This window comes from Salvelinus alpinus, chromosome 31 (genome assembly GCF_045679555.1).
Source record: "Salvelinus alpinus chromosome 31, SLU_Salpinus.1, whole genome shotgun sequence".
Lineage (NCBI taxonomy): Eukaryota > Metazoa > Chordata > Actinopteri > Salmoniformes > Salmonidae > Salvelinus > Salvelinus alpinus.
In genome coordinates, this window is record NC_092116.1 from 36,529,946 (window position 1) to 36,549,111 (window position 19,166).

General features: G+C 53.1%; 1 protein-coding gene across 4 annotated transcripts in view; it reads right to left on the reverse strand.

Annotated features, from left to right (window-relative positions):
• LOC139561219 (F-box/WD repeat-containing protein 7-like) overlaps positions 1 to 19,166 on the reverse strand; it is a 57,870-nt gene that overhangs the window by 29,170 nt on the left and 9,534 nt on the right. For 3 of the 4 annotated variants that reach the window (XM_071378179.1, XM_071378178.1, XM_071378180.1), the window contains one exon: positions 962 to 1,044. In XM_071378179.1, coding sequence (XP_071234280.1) covers positions 962 to 1,044 — 83 coding nt within the window. Of the gene's footprint in view, positions 1 to 961; positions 1,045 to 2,595; positions 3,445 to 19,166 lie in introns of those variants that run through there. The other variant, XM_071378181.1, reaches the window with a different exon arrangement.

Consider the following 19,166-nt stretch of genomic DNA (forward strand, 5'->3'; position numbering starts at 1 on the left):
GGCTATGTTGTGCCAGGACAACAACCTCTCCCTCAATGTGAGCAAGACAAAGGAGCTGATCGTGGACTACAGGAAAAGGCGGGCCAAACAGGCCTCCATTAACATCGACGGGGCTGTAGTGGAACGGGTCGAGAGTTTTTCAAGTTCCTTGGTGTCCACATCACCAACAGACTATCATGGTCCAAACACATCAAGACAGTCGTGAAGAGGGCACGAGAACACCCCCCCCCCCCCTCCCCTCAAGAGACTCAAAAAGTTCTACAGCTGCACCATCGAGAGCATCCTGACTGGTTGCATCACCACCTGGTATGGCAACTGCTCGGCATCTGACCATAAGGCACTACAGAGGGTAGTGAGAACGGCCCAGTACATCACTGGACGAGAGAGAGAGGGGGGGGGGGTAAAGCATTCGTAATAACCAGAGTGTTTCTATCTTACAAGGAAAATGTTCAACACCATATCTTTCATTCTCATGATTTATCAGACGTTCTGCTACCCATAGTACCTGAAGAAATGAGTTGATATGACTCACACTAGAGAGACGGAATTATATGGAGAGCATGGGGGCGCGTGTTACCCGAGGCGGGGGGCGCGTGTTACCCGAGGCGGGGGGCGCGTGTTACCCGAGGCAGGGCGGCGCGTGTTACCCGAGGCAGGGCGGCGCGTGTTACCCGAGGCAGGGCGGCGCGTGTTACCCGAGGCAGGGCGGCGCGTGTTACCCGAGGCAGGGCGGCGCGTGTTACCCGAGGCAGGGCGGCGCGTGTTACCCGAGGCAGGGCGGCGCGTGTTACCCGAGGCAGGGCGGCGCGTGTTACCCGAGGCAGGGCGGCGCGTGTTACCCGAGGCAGGGCGGCGCGTGTTACCCGAGGCAGGGCGGCGCGTGTTACCCGAGGCAGGGCGGCGCGTGTTACCCGAGGCAGGGGGAGGGCGTGTTACCCGAGGCGGGGGGGGGGGGTGTTACCTGAGGTAGTTGGAACCTTTGCAGTGTTTCTTGCCTGAAGAGAACGGCCTGACGTCTGGTCCATGGTCCAACTTCCTCTTCATCTGATAGATGGAGGGGGGGGGGGATGGTGGATGGAGAGAGGGAGATGGAGGAATGGAGAGAGAATGGAGAGAGGGAGAAAAGTTAAGCCCCAGTACAAACAGAAAGTCACAAACTAGCATACACGTAGCATACTTCCAACATAAAGCTCCACACCCTAACCAAAACAACCACAATCCAACCCCGTGAGTTGTGTTTCCTACCAGGCTCTGACGTTGTATTTACAGTGTATAAGGTGGGCTACTCCCTGTCTCTGTGAGCCGGTGGAGGGTGACAGAAGACTGGAAAATATAAACACACAGCTGTAGTCTAATCAACTCACTGTCTGCTGCCACCAGCTACCAATACTCCTTATAGGGGAGTTTAAACGGTTGAAATATCCAAAACATTTGACTTTGATCAAGAGTTGGTTATGAATGGATTTCAAAAAGGAAACGGATTATTATCACCTCACTCGAACAAAAAAAAAACATTTCTAGATTAGTGAATGCCAAAACTGGAGTATTTATAGCGTTGTTTTTTTTAAAGGAGAACGTGATATGAATTAAAAAAATAATAATAATAATAATTCCACTCCCTTTCCTCCATACCGTTTCTAACCAACCGCACCTTAACCGGCCTGAATGACAAGCACGCAGAAAATGACAAGAATGTGGCGAGCTCACCGACCGTAATAGCCAACAGACAACTCTACGGGCTGTTCCGGGTTCGGAGCGAACGGGTTTGGTAATAACGATAGATATCAGTCATCGCTCACACACGTATACGGATTAAAATACTCAATTCAAAAAACGACACGTTTGGGCCTTTGGGGACAGAGCACTGAGATATTAACCCCCAAGCCAAGTGAAACCATACCACTGCTGCCTCTGGGGCAGGATGCGCATCAAGTCACAGCAGCACACCACACACACACAGTCGAAAAAAGCCGAACGGGAACTCCCGTTCCTGCGACACACACACACACAGGTGTGTATGTTTGTGCGTAATACTACTTTCAAATGGATTTTACCTAATCAACCACGAACAAACATTGGCTCTGTCAGGTCAACACACCGACCTACACTAGCCGTCTGTACCTTATCAACCAGTTTCTCCCAACCCCCGCCACACATTCATTCATTCATCGACTCGGCTAGCCAACACCTTCCCCCTACAGCCGCAGACTACACACACACCGCAGCCCAGAGCACAACTGACAAATATATGTCTGAATAGCAAGGATATACATTTAGCTTCAGTTAGCCTATATTCGGTTACCTACATTTCAGAGTGTGTTTATGATCAATGCTACTTTGAGGGAGAGAGAAAGAGCGAACGAACAGGCTCGTCACGTACTGTCACTCCAGTTCTATTCCCGCAGTGGTCCATCTCTCCACACCAGAGAGAAAAGTCCTAGTATAGCTATACAACCAGACCACCACCCGGCTATATAACACAGTTATACAGTATGACCACACAGACTTTAGCCCGGAGAGTGTAAACTATACGTAAATGCCAACGTATCAAAATGTGTTTAAAAAAAATAAAATAAATGACCCCCAGCCACTCACTTTATAGAATATGAGCTTCAACGTGCCGTAGAAACCCATGGTGATGTTATTCCTGCGTTATAACGCCCTCTGATCTCCTTCAAGGTAGCACAAGTCCACAGCTCGGTTTAGATGGGTAGTATTCCTCTGGTCCGAAGGCAAAATCCTTCCTCCCTCTCCTGCCACTTCTCCCTCAGTTTGAAACAACCGTAACGTTGCCTGTCGCTACGGACATGCTCCGACAAGCCTATTTTCTCTCCCCAATGCAACGCTTATTAACTACTAATTCTTATTGTTGTTGCATTGTGGAGAAGGAAACCGCAAGTAACCACTTCCACTGGACGATGTATAACCATGCGTATCCCCGTACATACGACTAATAAAACTAGAAGCAGAGTTAGATTTAAACTGCATTGACCCAGCTAGTTACCTAGCTAGCCATATAAGCGCAGAGAGAAAGTGCAGAGAGAGAGAGAGAGAGAGGCGAGGCAGCTCAAATACGGACTGCCAAACCTACCGGGTGACACAGCAGTCAGGCTGCACGAGAGGAATGCCGAGAGAACGGCGGGGTGACGCAGCGGAGAAGAGGGGGGAGAGACACACCGCATAACCGTATTAAAAGATATTTCCTTCAGATAACACAGACCCACAAACACTTGGAAACAGAATCCAATGTTGATCAACTCCCTGTATCTATTACCACGGCGTGGACAACCCAACACAAAAACACCACTGTAGCCTAAATATAACCCATATTTATCTGTTGATTTACTACACGCCATTCTGTACTTCAACTATACAAAAAACACCGTACATAGCCATAATATAACATTTGAAATGTCTCTATTCTTTTGATACTTTAGTGTGTGTAATATTTACTGTTCATTAATGATTGATGATAAAAAATTAAAAAAGTGAAATAATTTCACTTGCTTTATCAATGTAAACACACACCGAGTGTACTAAACATCAAAACAACACTTCAAATATTGATTTACACCCCCCACCCCCTCAAAACAGCCTAAAAATGGTCAGGGCATGGACTCTACAAGCAGTACACAGGGATGCTGGCCCATGTTGACTGTAAGCTGGCTGGATGTCCATTGGGTGGTGGACCATTCTTGATACACACGGGAAACTGTTGAGCATGAAAACCCCAGCAGCGTTGTAGTTCTTGACACAAACCGGTGTGTCTGGCACCTAACACCATACCCCGTTCAAAGGCACTTAAATATTGTTGTCTTGCCCGTTCACCTTCTGAATGGCACACACATACACAATCCATGTCTCAAAGCTTAAAAATCCTTCTTTAACCCCGTCTCCTCCACCTTCATCTACACTGATTGAAGTGGGTTTAACAGGTGACATCAATAAGGGACCATAGCTTTCACCTGGATTCACCTGGTCAGTCTGTAAATGGAAAGAGCAGGTGTTCTTAATGTTTTGGACACTCAGTCACTATGTTTTCCAAGCGAGAGCGAGCAAGCTTGATAACCAGGCCCTTTCTCCATGATCCGGTGGGGGGGGGGGGGGGGGGGGGTGATGCTGCAGCAGTCTAGAGAGGGGCATCTCCCGGGAAGTTGGGGAACGGACCGATATAAAGCAGAATAACGAGGGAGACAGGAGAGGGAGAGACAACCTATACTACTGAAACAAGACCTATTAGACCTTGCCTGAACCAACGCCCTCTTTTACTTGCGTATTCCTCATCCCCGTTTCAAACGTATTCCTCATCCCCGTTTCAAACGTCTTCCTCATCCCCGTTTCAAACGTATTCCTCATCCCCGTTTTAAACGTATTCCTCATCCCCGTATTTAAACGTATTCCTCATCCCCGTTTGAAACGTATTCCTCATCCCCGTATTAAACGTATTCCTCATCCCCGTTTGAAACGTATTCCTCATCCCCGTATTAAATGTATTCCTCATCCCCGTTTTAAACGTATTCCTCATCCCCGTTTTAAACGTATTCCTCATCCCCGTTTTAAATGTATTCCTCATCCCCGTTTTAAATGTATTCCTCATCCCCGTTTTAAAAGTATTCCTCATCCCTGTGTAGTTGGTGCCCTGGTTGATGTCCGTTCCTACATACGACGACACAGAGGTCCGGACCTCTAACTGAACACAAAAACAAAAAGAGTCAATTACGGGTCAACATGTAAATATTGACCCAGCGTTGATAAAAAGCTCAGAACGCTAATATTCTTCACCTGACTCAGTTCTGAATCGCACCTGACTCTTTGTGAACCAGTTGAATCATTAACAGAAGTTGTTCGTTACGTTCTCCTGACTCTGAACCAGTTGAATCATTAACAGAGGTTGTTCGTTACGTTCTCCTGACTCTGAACCAGTTGAATCATTAACAGAGGTTGTTCGTTACGTTCTCCTGACTCTGAACCAGTTGAATCATGAACAGAGGTTGTTCGTTACGTTCTCCTGACTCTGAACCAGTTTAATCATTAACAGGGGTTGTTCGTTACATTCTCCTGACTCTGACACGCATGCAGGAGGAAACAGAGGAGAGAGAGAGAGACAGACAGACAGAGAGACAGACAGACAGAGACAGACAGAGACAGACAGACAGACAGAGACAGACAGACAGAGACAGAGACAGACAGACAGAGAGACAGAGAGACAGACAGAGAGACAGAGACACAGAAAGAGACAGAGAAAGAGACCGAGAGATAGACAGAGAAAGAGACCGAGAGATAGACAGAGAAAGAGACAGAGAGATAGACAGAGAAAGAGACAGAGAGATAGACAGAGAAAGAGACAGAGAGATAGACAGAGAAAGAGACAGAGAGATAGACAGAGAAAGAGACAGAGAGATAGACAGAGAAAGAGACAGAGAGATAGACAGAGAAAGACAGAGGAGGGGGAGACAGAGAGAGACCAGTGTCGTTAACCTCCACGTTAACTGTCATTAACAGGGTCCAGAGAGTAAAGGATTCAAGGGGGGAGATCACGGGAGAAAGAGAGAGAGGGGGGGAGATCACGGGAGAAAGAGAGAGAGGGGGGGAGAGCACGGGAGAAAGAGAGAGAGGGGGGGAGAGCACGGGAGAAAGAGAGAGAGGGGGGGAGAGCACGGGAGAAAGAGAGAGGGGGGGAGAGCACGGGAGAAAGAGAGAGAGGGGGGGAGAGCACGGGAGAGAAGAGAGAGGGGGGGAGAGCACGGGAGAGAAGAGAGAGGGGGGGAGAGCACGGGAGAAAGAGAGGGGGGGAGAGCACGGGAGAAAGAGAGAGAGGGGGGGAGAGCACGGGAGAAAGAGAGAGAGGGGGGGAGAGCACGGGAGAAAGAGAGAGAGGGGGGGAGAGCACGGGAGAAAGAGAGAGAGGGGGGGAGAGCACGGGAGAAAGAGAGAGAGGGGGGGAGAGCACGGGAGAAAGAGAGAGAGGGGGGGAGAGCACGGGAGAAAGAGAGAGAGGGGGGGAGAGCACGGGAGAAAGAGAGAGAGGGGGGGAGAGCACGGGAGAAAGAGAGAGAGGGGGGGAGAGCACGGGAGAAAGAGAGAGAGGGGGGAGAGCACGGGAGAAAGAGAGAGAGGGGGGAGAGCACGGGAGAAAGAGAGAGAGGGGGGAGAGCACGGGAGAAAGAGAGAGAGGGGGGGAGAGCACGGGAGAAAGAGAGAGAGGGGGGGAGAGCACGGGAGAAAGAGAGAGAGGGGGGGAGAGCACGGGAGAAAGAGAGAGGGGGGGAGAGCACGGGAGAAAGAGAGAGGGGGGGAGAGCACGGGAGAAAGAGAGAGAGGGTGGGGAGAGCACGGGAGAAAGAGAGAGAGGGGGGGAGAGCACGGGAGAAAGAGAGAGAGGGGGGGAGAGCACGGGAGAAAGAGAGAGAGGGGGGGAGAGCACGGGAGAGAGAGAGGGGGGGAGAGCACGGGAGAAAGAGAGAGAGGGGGGGAGAGCACGGGAGAAAGAGAGAGAGGGGGGGAGAGCACGGGAGAAAGAGAGAGAGGGGGGGAGAGCACGGGAGAAAGAGAGAGAGGGGGGGAGAGCACGGGAGAAAGAGAGAGAGGGGGGGAGAGCACGGGAGAAAGAGAGAGAGGGGGGAGAGCACGGGAGAAAGAGAGAGAGGGGGGGAGAGCACGGGAGAAAGAGAGAGAGGGGGGGAGAGCACGGGAGAAAGAGAGAGAGGGGGGGAGAGCACGGGAGAAAGAGAGAGAGGGGGGAGAGCACGGGAGAAAGAGAGAGGGGGGGAGAGCACGGGAGAAAGAGAGAGAGGGGGGGAGAGCACGGGAGAAAGAGAGGGGGGGGGCACGGGAGAAAGAGAGAGAGGGGGGGAGAGCACGGGAGAAAGAGAGAGGGGGGGGGAGAGCACGGGAGAAAGAGAGAGAGGGGGGGAGAGCACGGGAGAAAGAGAGAGGGGGGGAGCACGGGAGAAAGAGAGAGAGGGGGGAGAGCACGGGAGAAAGAGAGAGAGAGGGGGAGAGCACGGGAGAAAGAGAGAGAGGGGGGGAGAGCACGGGAGAAAGAGAGAGAGGGGGGGAGAGCACGGGAGAAAGAGAGGGGGGGGAGCACGGGAGAAAGAGAGAGGGGGGGAGAGCACGGGAGAAAGAGAGAGAGGGGGGAGAGCACGGGAGAAAGAGAGAGAGGGGAGAACGGGAGAAAGAGAGAGGGGGGAGCACGGGAGAAAGAGGGGGGGGGGGCACGGGAGAAAGAGGGGGGGGGAGCACGGGAGAAAGAGAGAGAGGGGGGGAGCACGGGAGAAAGAGAGAGGGGGGAGCACGGGAGAAAGAGAGAGGGGGGAGCACGGGAGAAAGAGAGAGGGGGGAGCACGGGAGAAAGAGGGGGGGGAGCACGGGAGAAAGAGGGGGGGGGGCACGGGAGAAAGAGGGGGGGGAGCACGGGAGAAAGAGGGGGGGGGGGGGAGCACGGGAGAAAGAGGGGGGGGGGGGCACGGGAGAAAGAGGGGGGGGAGCACGGGAGAAAGAGGGGGGGGGGGGTATAGTTTATAGCATTCTTCTAGTGTCACGTTACGGCCACTAAAGTTCTGACCTCCTGCTGTCCCCCTCTACTTTCTCTGTTCCCCGTTAAACAACCTCTGTGTGATCAGTCATGTCTAGGCAGACAACACCTGTTCCCCCATTTCCTCCTCAGCCCCCAACCCCTCCAGAGAACCAGACTAATACGTCTGTATGCTGTGTAATACATAGTCCATCACTAAACCTACAGGGATATAGAGAGAGTCAACCGCCTGGACTGTTCTGTAGGCCGGACTAATTCTACCGGCCCACCACCCTGACGGGACGACAAGACCAGCCCACCACCCTGACAGAGACAGGACGACACTACCGGGCCCATCACCCTGACAGAGACAGGACGACAAGACCGGCCCACCACCCTGACGGGACGACAAGACCGGCCCACCACCCTGACGGGACGACAAGACCGGCCCACCACCCTGACGGGACGACAAGACCGGCCCACCACCCTGACGGGACGACAAGACCGGCCCACCACCCTGACAGAGACAGGACGACACTACCTGGCCCATCACCCTGACAGAGACAGGACGACACTACCGGGCCCATCACCCTGACAGAGACAGGACGACAAGACCGGCCCACCACCCTGACGGGACGACAAGACCGGCCCACCACCCTGACGGGACGACAAGACCGGCCCATTACCCTAACAGATACAGGACGACACTACCTGGCCATCACCCTGACGGAGACAGGACGACACTACCGGGCCCATCACCCTGACAGAGACAGGACGACAAGACCGGCCCACCACCCTGACGGGACGACAAGACCGGCCCACCACCCTGACGGGACGACAAGACCGGCCCACCACCCTGACGGGACGACAAGACCGGCCCACCACCCTGACGGGACGACAAGACCGGCCCACCACCCTGACGGGACGACAAGACCGGCCCACCACCCTGACGGGACGACAAGACCGGCCCACCACCCTGACGGGACGACAAGACCGGCCCACCACCCTGACGGGACGACAAGACCGGCCCACCACCCTGACGGGACGACAAGACCGGCCCACCACCCTGACGGGACGACAAGACCGGCCCACCACCCTGACGGGACGACAAGACCGGCCCACCACCCTGACGGGACGACAAGACCGGCCCACCACCCTGACAGAGACAGGACGACACTACCTGGCCCATCACCCTGACAGAGACAGGACGACACTACCGGGCCCATCACCCTGACAGAGACAGGACGACAAGACCGGCCCACCACCCTGACGGGACGACAAGACCGGCCCACCACCCTGACGGGACGACAAGACCGGCCCACCACCCTGACGGGACGACAAGACCAGGCCAACAACATGACGGGACGACAAGACCGGCCCACCACCCTGACGGGACGACAAGACCGGCCCACCACCCTGACGGGACGACAAGACCGGCCCACCACCCTGACGGGACGACAAGACCGGCACACCACCCTGACGGGACGACAAGACCGGCCCACCACCCTGACGGGACGACAAGACCGGCCCACCACCCTGACGGGACGACAAGACCGGCCACCACCCTGACGGGACGACAAGACCGCCCACCACCCTGACGGGACGACAAGACCGGCCCACCACCCTGACGGGACGACAAGACCTGCCCACCACCCTGACGGGACGACAAGACCGGCCCACCACGCTGACGGGACGACAAGACCGGCCCACCACCACGCGAGAGAGAGCGAGAGCCTCTCACCTCAGAGAGAACAGACAGTCATTCATTGCGTGTCTTTCACACCAATGGTTCCAAACAACGATACATTGAGACTCACTTCTGGAGGGTAAATGATTTAACCAGACTACTTTATTTATTCCAACACGCGTTGGTGCTCTACTCCTCACCAGACTAACGTTTTGAGTACGCTAGTCTTCTCAGCTGTGAGTTTACCTGTAACCACAGCTTCACCTCAATGGGATAGTCACTCTAATCCAGGGAATAGTACAGATTGTTGGGAATGCTGGCTAACCTGGGAATTCTGTCCAGGCTCGTGTGTGTGTGCTGGCACAGCTATATAGGTAGCCTAACTAACAGACAGGAATGCTGCAAGGCACCGGCATGTGACCCCAGTTAGCCACCGCCCATCGCCACGCTACACAGGGTGTGTGTGGGCGTCTCAGGGTTTCCGTCAGCCGGTAATAGCCGGCTTTTAGCCGATAAAAAAAGAATGGTGGGATCGTGGGATAGTAGATTGACATGTTGGCTAGTGATTCTGTTCGTTACTCGTCTTGTTGGCTAGCGATTCTGCTGTTCGTTACTGGTCTTGTTGGCTAGTGATTCTGCTGTTCGTTACTCGTCTTGTTGGCTAGCGATTCTGCTGTTCGTTACTAGTCTTGTTGGCTAGTGATTCTGCTGTTCGTTACTCGTCTTGTTGGCTAGTGATTCTGCTGTTCGTTACTCGTCTTGTTGGCTAGCGATTCTGCTGTTCGTTACTGGTCTTGTTGGCTAGCGATTCTGCTGTTCGTTTCTGGTCTTGTTGGCTAGCGATTCTGCTGTTCGTTACTGGTCTTGTTGGCTAGCGATTCTGCTGTTCGTTACTAGTCTTGTTGGCTAGCGATTCTGCTGTTCGTTACTGGTCTTGTTGGCTGAGGGGAAGTCAATGTGAACAGTTACTCTAACCTCTTCACAGTGTCCATCAGAATTCAGTCAGGAGAACCATCATCACATGTTCAGTTAATATCAATTACCATATTCTAAATGTCATTTGACTGTGGTTGGATGCCCTGCCATTCTGAGGACTGTGGTTGGACGCCCTGCCATTCTGAGGACTGTGGTTGGACGCCCTGCCATTCTGAGGACTGTGGTTGGACGCCCTGCCATTCTGAGGACTGTGGTTGGACGCCCTGCCATTCTGAGGACTGTGGTTGGACGCCCTGCCATTCTGAGGACTGTGGTTGGACGCCCTGCCATTCTGAGGACTGTGGTTGGACGCCCTGCCATTCTGAGGACTGTGGTTGGACGCCCTGCCATTCTGAGGACTGTGGTTGGACGCCCTGCCATTCTGAGGACTGTGGTTGGACGCCCTGCCATTCTGAGGACTGTGGTTGGACGCCCTGCCATTCTGAGGACTGTGGTTGGACGCCCTGCCATTCTGAGGACTGTGGTTGGACGCCCTGCCATTCTGAGGACTGTGGTTGGACGCCCTAATCAGGTTACACACCAAATGCATATGGTACATTTCTCAAATGTCTGATAAATTAAAATGGCGCAGGTCAAATGTCCACAGCCACATTTTCCTGACGGAAACCCTGAGTGTGAGTGAGACAGAATTAGTGTGTATGCTCACGTGTGGGTGTGTGCATGAGAGAGGGATTGTGTGTGTGTGTGTGAGAGAGTGAGTGAGAGAGCGAGAGAGTGGCCTCAGGAAACAAATGCTGTCAGCATGCTCAACCGGTTGTCTCTCACTCAGCCGATAGAAACTTTAAACCGGTTTGCCCCGCTAAGGAACAAGACGAGTCAGCCTTCTCTGGTCTCTCCTCCACCCGTTACGGGGTTCGAGCCTTCTCTGGTCTCTCCTCCACCCGTTACGGGGTTCGAGCCTTCTCTGGTCTCTCCTCCACCCGTTACGGGGTCTGAGCCTTCTCTGGTCTCTCCTCCACCCGTTACGGGGTCAGAGCCTTCTCTGGTCTCTCCTCCACCCGTTACGGGGTCCGAGCCTTCTCTGGTCTCTCCTCCACCCGTTACGGGGTCAGAGGCCGAGCCTTCTCTGGTCTTTCCTCCACCCGTTACGGGGTTCGAGCCTTCTCTGGTCTCTCCTCCACCCGTTACGGGGTCTGAGCCTTCTCTGGTCTCTCCTCCACCCGTTACGGGGTCCGAGCCTTCTCTGGTCTCTCCTCCACCCGTTACGGGGTCCGAGCCTTCTCTGGTCTCTCCTCCACCCGTTACGGGGTCAGAGGCCGAGCCTTCTCTGGTCTCTCCTCCACCCGTTACGGGGTTCGAGCCTTCTCTGGTCTCTCCTCCACCCGTTACGGGGTCAGAGGCCGAGCCTTCTCTGGTCTCTCCTCCACCCGTTACGGGGTTCGAGCCTTCTCTGGTCTCTCCTCCACCCGTTACGGGGTTCGAGCCTTCTCTGGTCTCTCCTCCACCCGTTACGGGGTCAGAGGCCGAGCCTTCTCTGGTCTCTCCTCCACCCGTTACGGGGTCAGAGGCCGAGCCTTCTCTGGTCTCTCCTCCACCCGTTACGGGGTCTGAGCCACCAAAGCCTCTCACTATTAGCTCTGACAAATTGAAAACCCTAGTCATTGGCGACTCCATTACCCGTAATATTAGACTTAAAACGAATCATCCAACGATCATACACTGTTTACCAGCGGGCAGGGCTACCGACGTTAAGGCTAATCTGAACTGGCGAGTGTAGAGAGTACGGGGATATCGTTACCCACGTCGGCACCAACGATGTTGGGATGAACCGGGTCAGCAAGCAACATAACATCAGCATGTCATTTGGCTAGAAAGTGTATTGAGTAAAGGTCTCTGGCCCCTCCGAGTTAGGGGGAGTGATGACTCAACTCAATCGCTGGTAGAAAAACTGTTTTTTGAAGATAACTGGCCCGCTGAGGAGTGATGGACTCCATCCTAGATGGAGATAGAACCCTGTCTTGTTCTAGCCCCTCTCGCCCCTCTATAGCTCCTCTATAGCCCCTCTCGCTCATCTCGCCCCTCAATGAGATGTTAGCCAGTCTGCCAGCTTAGTGGAAAGGAAAAGGGGAAACCTAGTCAGTTGTCCAACAATGTATTCAACCTTTTATGTGTCCTCCGCATTTAACCCAACCGCTCTGAATCAGAGAGGTGCGAGGGGCCGCCATAATCGACAACCACAACTTCGGCGCCTGGGGAACCGTGGGTTAACTGCCTTGTTAAAGGGGCAGAACGACAGATTTTTACCTTGTCAGCTCAGGGGATTCGATCTAGCAACCTTCTGGTTACTGTCCCAACGCTCTAACCACTAGGATAGTGGAGTCACTGTGCCACTAGCACAGTCAGTGTAGTCAGCTCAGCTATCCCCCATTGAGACCGTGTCTGTGCCTCGAGCTAGGTCGGGCAAAACTAAACATGGCGGTGGATGCCTTAGTAATCTCACTGGAATAAAGACCTCCATTCTTGTCATTACTGAAAGATATTGACTGACTGCCTTGGAAGTGACAATGAACTAATCACTAATTATAACCGTGATGTGATTGGCCTGACTGAAACATGGCTCAAGCCTGATGAATTTACTGTGTTAAATGAGGCCTCTCCTGGTTACCCTAGTAACTCTCCTGGTTACCCTAGTAACTCTCCTGGTTACCCCAGCTCTAAATGAGGCCTCTCCTCCTGGTTACCCTAGTAACCATATCCCCCCAGCTCTAAATGAGGCCTCTCCTCCTGGTTACCCTAGTAACCATATCCCCCCCAGCTCTAAATGAGGCCTCTCCTCCTGGTTACCCTAGTAACCATATCCCCCCAGCTCTAAATGAGGTCTCTCCTCCTGGTTACCCTAGTAACCATATCCCCCCAGCTCTAGATGAGGTCTCTCCTCCTGGTTACCCTAGTAACCATATCCCCCCAGCTCTAGATGAGGTCTCTCCTCCTGGTTACCCTAGTAACCATATCCCCCCAGCTCTAAATGAGGTCTCTCCTCCTGGTTACCCTAGTAACCATATCCCCCCAGCTCTAGATGAGGTCTCTCCTCCTGGTTACCCTAGTAACCATATCCCCCCAGCTCTAGATGAGGTCTCTCCTCCTGGTTACCCTAGTAACCATATCCCCCCAGCTCTAGATGAGGTCTCTCCTCCTGGTTACCCTAGTAACCATATCCCCCCCAGCTCTAGATGAGGTCTCTCCTCCTGGTTACCCTAGTAACCATATCCCCCCCAGCTCTAAATGAGGCCTCTCCCCCTGGTTACCCTAGTAACCATATCCCCCCCAGCTCTAAATGAGGTCTCTCCTCCTGGTTACCCTAGTAACCATATCCCCCCAGCTCTAAATGAGGTCTCTCCTCCTGGTTACCCTAGTAACCATATCCCCCCAGCTCTAAATGAGGCCTCTCCTCCTGGTTACCCTAGTAACCATATCCCCCCCAGCTCTAAATGAGGTCTCTCCTCCTGGTTACCCTAGTAACCATATCCCCCCCAGCTCTAAATGAGGTCTCTCCTCCTGGTTACCCTAGTAACCATATCCCCCCAGCTCTAAATGAGGTCTCTCCTCCTGGTTACCCTAGTAACCATATCCCCCCCAGCTCTAAATGAGGCCTCTCCTCCTGGTTACCCTAGTAACCATATCCCCCCAGCTCTAAATGAGGTTTCTCCTCCTGGTAACCCTAGTAACCATATCCCCCCCAGCTCTAAATGAGGTCTCTCCTCCTGGTTACCCTAGTAACCATATCCCCCCAGCTCTAGATGAGGTCTCTCCTCCTGGTTACCCTAGTAACCATATCCCCCCAGCTCTAGATGAGGTCTCTCCTCCTGGTTACCCTAGTAACCATATCCCCCCCAGCTCTAAATGAGGCATCTCCTCCTGGTTACCCTAGTAACCATATCCCCCCCAGCTCTAAATGAGGCCTCTCCTCCTGGTTACCCTAGTAACCATATCCCCCCAGCTCTAAATGAGGTCTCTCCTCCTGGTTACCCTAGTAACCATATCCCCCCCAGCTCTAGATGAGGTCTCTCCTCCTGGTTACCCTAGTAACCATATCCCCCCCAGCTCTAAATGAGGCCTCTCCTCCTGGTTACCCTAGTAACCATATCCCCCCAGCTCTAAATGAGGTCTCTCCTCACCATATCCCACGCACATCCCGCCAAGAGAATATGACTGCTAAAATCTTGACAAAGAAATGTCTCACATTACTCCAGTGCTAGCTTCTCTACACTGGCTCCCTGTTATGCTAGGACTGATTTCAAGGTTTTACGGCTAACCTACAATACATTACATGGGCTTGCTCCTACCTCTCTCTGATTTGGTCCTGCCGTACATACCGACACGTACGCTACGGTCACAAGACGCAGGCCTCCTTACTGTCCCTAGAATTTCTAAGCAAACAGCTGGAGGCAGGGCTTTCTCCTATAGAGCTCCATTTTTATGGAATGGTCTGCCTACCCGTGTGAGAAACGCAGACTCGGTCTCGACCGTTAAGTCTGTACTGAAGAGTCTCTACTGTAGGTCCTATGATTGAGTGTCGTCTGGCCCGAAGGTGTGAAGGCGAATGGCACATGAGTGACAAACCACCCCGAGCTGTCTCGGGTTGGCCGGCTCCCTTCTCCACTGGGATTCTCTGTCTCGGACCCGGCTTATCTGCCAGGCCCTTTTTCGCTATACTCAACTTGAGTGGGTTGAGTCACTGACGTGATCTTCCTGTCTGGTTCTGCGCCCTCGTGCGATTGAGATCTTGGTGGTCTATACTCAGCCTTGTCTCAGGGTAGTAAGTTAGTGGTCTGTTGATATCCCTCTAGTGGTGTGGGGACTATACTCAGCCTTGTCTCAGGGTAGTAAGTTAGTGGTCTGTTGATATCCCTCTAGTGGTGTGGGGACTATACTCAGCCTTGTCTCAGGGTAGTAAGTTGGTGGTCTGTTGATATCCCTCTAGTGGTGTGGGGACTATACTCAGCCTTGTCTCAGGGTAGTAAGTTGGTGGTCTGTTGATATCCCTCTAGTGGTGTGGGGTCTATACTCAGCCTTGTCTCAGGGTAGTAAGTTAGTGGTCTGTTGATATCCCTCTAGTGGTGTGGGGACTATACTCAGCCTTGTCTCAGGGTAGTAAGTTAGTGGTCTGTTGATATCCCTCTAGTGGTGTGGGGTCTATACTCAGCCTTGTCTCAGGGTAGTAAGTTAGTGGTCTGTTGATATCCCTCTAGTGGTGTGGGGACTATACTCAGCCTTGTCTCAGGGTAGTAAGTTGGTGGTCTGTTGATATCCCTCTAGTGGTGTGGGGTCTATACTCAGCCTTGTCTCCGGGTAGTAAGTTGGTGGTCTGTTGATATCCCTCTAGTGGTGTGGGGACTATACTCAGCCTTGTCTCAGGGTAGTAAGTTGGTGGTCTGTTGATATCCCTCTAGTGGTGTGGGGTCTATTCTCAGCCTTGTCTCCGGGTAGTAAGTTAGTGGTCTGTTGATATCCCTCTAGTGGTGTGGGGACTATACTCAGCCTTGTCTCAGGGTAGTAAGTTAGTGGTCTGTTGATATCCCTCTAGTGGTGTGGGGTCTATACTCAGCCTTGTCTCAGGGTAGTAAGTTAGTGGTCTGTTGATATCCCTCTAGTGGTGTGGGGTCTATACTCAGCCTTGTCTCAGGGTAGTAAGTTAGTGGTCTGTTGATATCCCTCTAGTGGTGTGGGGTCTATACTCAGCCTTGTCTCAGGGTAGTAAGTTAGTGGTCTGTTGATATCCCTCTAGTGGTGTGGGGACTATACTCAGCCTGGTCTCAGTGTGGGGGAGATGTGCTTTTTATATCCTGCCCGTTCGGCCCTGTCCGAGGGTATCGTTCATCGGACGGGGCCACAGTGTCTCAGCCTCCAGTATCTATGCTGCTATACTCTATATGCCCGGGGGGCTAGGGTCAGTCTGTCTTATCCTGTGTAATTCTCCTGTCTTATCTGGTGTAATTCTCCTGTCTTATCTGGTGTAATTCTCCTGTCTTATCTGGTGTAATTCTCCTGTCTTATCCGGTGTAATTCTCCTGTCTTATCCGGTGTAATTCTCCTGTCTTATCCGGTGTAATTCTCCTGTCTTATCTGGTGTAATTCTCCTGTTTTATCTGGTGTTGAACTTAATCCCTCTCCCTCTCGCTCTACAGCACCTGCCGTCTTGACCTCTAAATGATCGGCTATGAAAAACCAACTGAGCTGTTGCACCCTCTACAACCACTGTGATTATTATTATCTGACCCTGCTGGTCATCTATGAACATCTTGGCCATGTTCTGTTATAATCTCCACCCGGCACAGCCAGAAGAGGACTGGCCACCCCTCATAGCCTGGTTCCTCTCTAGGTTTCTTCCTAGGTTCCTGCCTTTCTAGGGAGTTTTTCCTAGCCACCGTGCTTCTACACCTGCATTGCTTGCTGTTTGGGGTTTTAGGCTGGGTTTCTGTACAGCACTTTGAGATATCAGCTGATGTAAGAAGGGCTTTATAAATACATTTGATTGATTAAGTTAGGGATGCAAGTTCCAGTCAATTTTGCTGTCGACTAAGCTACCCTCATTAACCAGTCAAACTATAAAATAAATTCAAAACGGTAAAATGACGTGATCAACAGAACATCTAAACATACAAGGACCGGGTATTTTCCTTTCAGAGCTTAATAATAGAAACATGTAACAATCATCCTGCTGAAGCAGCTAATAAAACCTAATTTTCAAACATTTACCAAAATGCTTTTCCCCGGAACCCACAGTTCTGACCGGGCCCCGGAACCCACAGTTCTGACCGGGCCCCGGAACCCACAGTTCCGACTGGGCCCCGGAACCCACAGTTCTAACCGGGCCCCCGGAACCCACAGTTCTGACCGGGCCCCGGAACCCACAGTTCTGACCGGGCCCCGGAACCCACAGTTCTGACCGGGCCCCGGAACCCACAGTTCTGACCGGGCCCCGGAACCCACAGTTCTGACCGGGCCCCGGAACCCACAGTTCTGACCGGGCCCCTGGAACCCACAGTTCCGACCGGGCCACCTGAGAGAGGTTCCATATGTAGAAAGAGAAAGAGGGAGAATCCAATAGCAACAACTAGAATGGGCTGCGAACATGACTAGGATTGTGCATCGACTTCTGGACAATAAAGTTGATATGAAAACCAGTATTTCTCTCCTGTTCCACAGGTTAACGGAATGAGGAAGTCTTTATACATTTTACTGAACAAAAATAACAAAAACGCTACATGCAATAATTTCTACGATTTCACTGAGTTACAGTTCTTATAAGGAAATCAGCCAAATTAAATTACTTCGTTAGGACCTAATCTAAGGATTTCACAGGACTGGGATCCACCCTTGTCTCAAACTCAGCACTAGCTCAGCCCCCGTTAGCCAATCAGACTAATGATTGGTATTTACGGATGCAGAAGACATATCCAATGACATAACAACGTCTGTAGCTCAAACACACTGTTTAAAAGAGGGTTAGTAGTCCAAAAAGCTCCCTACCCCCGCCCCACCGGCCATTCCGCCCTCCCACGGCCCGCCGGGTCACTCCTCCCTCCCACGGCCCGCCGGGTCACTCCTCCCTCCCACGGCCCGCCGGGTCACTCCTCCCTCCCACGGCCCGCCGGGTCACTCCTCCCTCCCACGGCCCGCCGGGTCACTCCTCCCTCCCACGGCCCGCCGGGTCACTCCACCCTCCCACGGCCCGCCGGGTCACTCCTCCCTCCCACGGCCCGCCGGGTCACTCCTCCATCCCACGGCCCGCCGGGTCACTCCTCCCTCCCACGGCCCGCCGGGTCACTCCTCCCTCCCACGGCCCGCCGGGTCACTCCTCCCTCCCACGGCCCGCCGGGTCACTCCTCCCTCCCACGGCCCGCCGGGTCACTCCTCCCTCCCACGGCCCGCCGGGTCACTCCTCCCTCCCACGGCCCGCCGGGTCACTCCTCCCTCCCACGGCCCGCCGGGTCACTCCTCCCTCCCACGGCCCGCCGGGTCACTCCTCCCGCCCACGGCCCAACGGCCATTCCATCCATTCGTGGTCTTTAACACAGATCTATTCCTTACGTAGTGTACTACTTTTGACCAGGGCCTATAGTGCACTATGTAGGGAATAGGGTGAATAGAGCTCAGCCTGCGTGATACCAACCGACCAGTCTCAGCATCACTCCTAACAGTCTACCTACTAACCAGGTATCTGGGTCCCCCTGGTGGTAGTGTGTAGTCAGTGTTGGGGACTAACCAGGTATCTGGGTCCCCTGGTGGTAGTGTGTAGTCAGTGTTGGGGACTAACCAGGTATCTGGGTCCCCTGGTGGTAGTGTGTAGTCAGTGTTGGGGACTAACCAGGTATCTGGGTCCCCTGGTGGTAGTGTGTAGTCAGTGTTGGGGACTAACCAGGTATCTGGGTCCCCCTGGTGGTAGTGTGTAGTCAGTGTTGGGGACTAACCAGGTATCTGGGTCCCCCTGGTGGTAGTGTGTAGTCAGTGTTGTGGACTAACCAGGTATCTGGGTCCCCCTAGTGGCCAAGGTGATAATGGCACAGAGGAACCAACACCATTCACACTAATCTACCGTGATGACTGTAAACACAACGAAGCCGAGTACACAAGGAAACCAAAAACAAAACTACAGAAGGGCACTGCTGAATATAGCTTACCAGCAACACAATTCCAACCTGACGAGAGACAGACAGACAGACAAAAGAGAGAGTGTATAGAACTCCAGGCAGTAAGAATTCCATCAAGTCATTCCAAGATTCTTACGCCCTGAGGATACAGAGAAGTTCCCTACAATAACACTGCTGGACATTCTGAAGACAGAGACAGAGACAGATGTGTGTGTTTGTGTGACAGTGGTCACGCCCCCAAAAAAGGCCACTCTCCTGTGTTGCCTCAGAGCTGGGGAGGAAAGGAGGCAAGGGACCGAGCGGAGGAGGAAAGGAGGCAAGGGACCGAGCGGAGGAGGAAAGGAGGCAAGGGACCGAGCGGGGGAGGAAAGGAGGC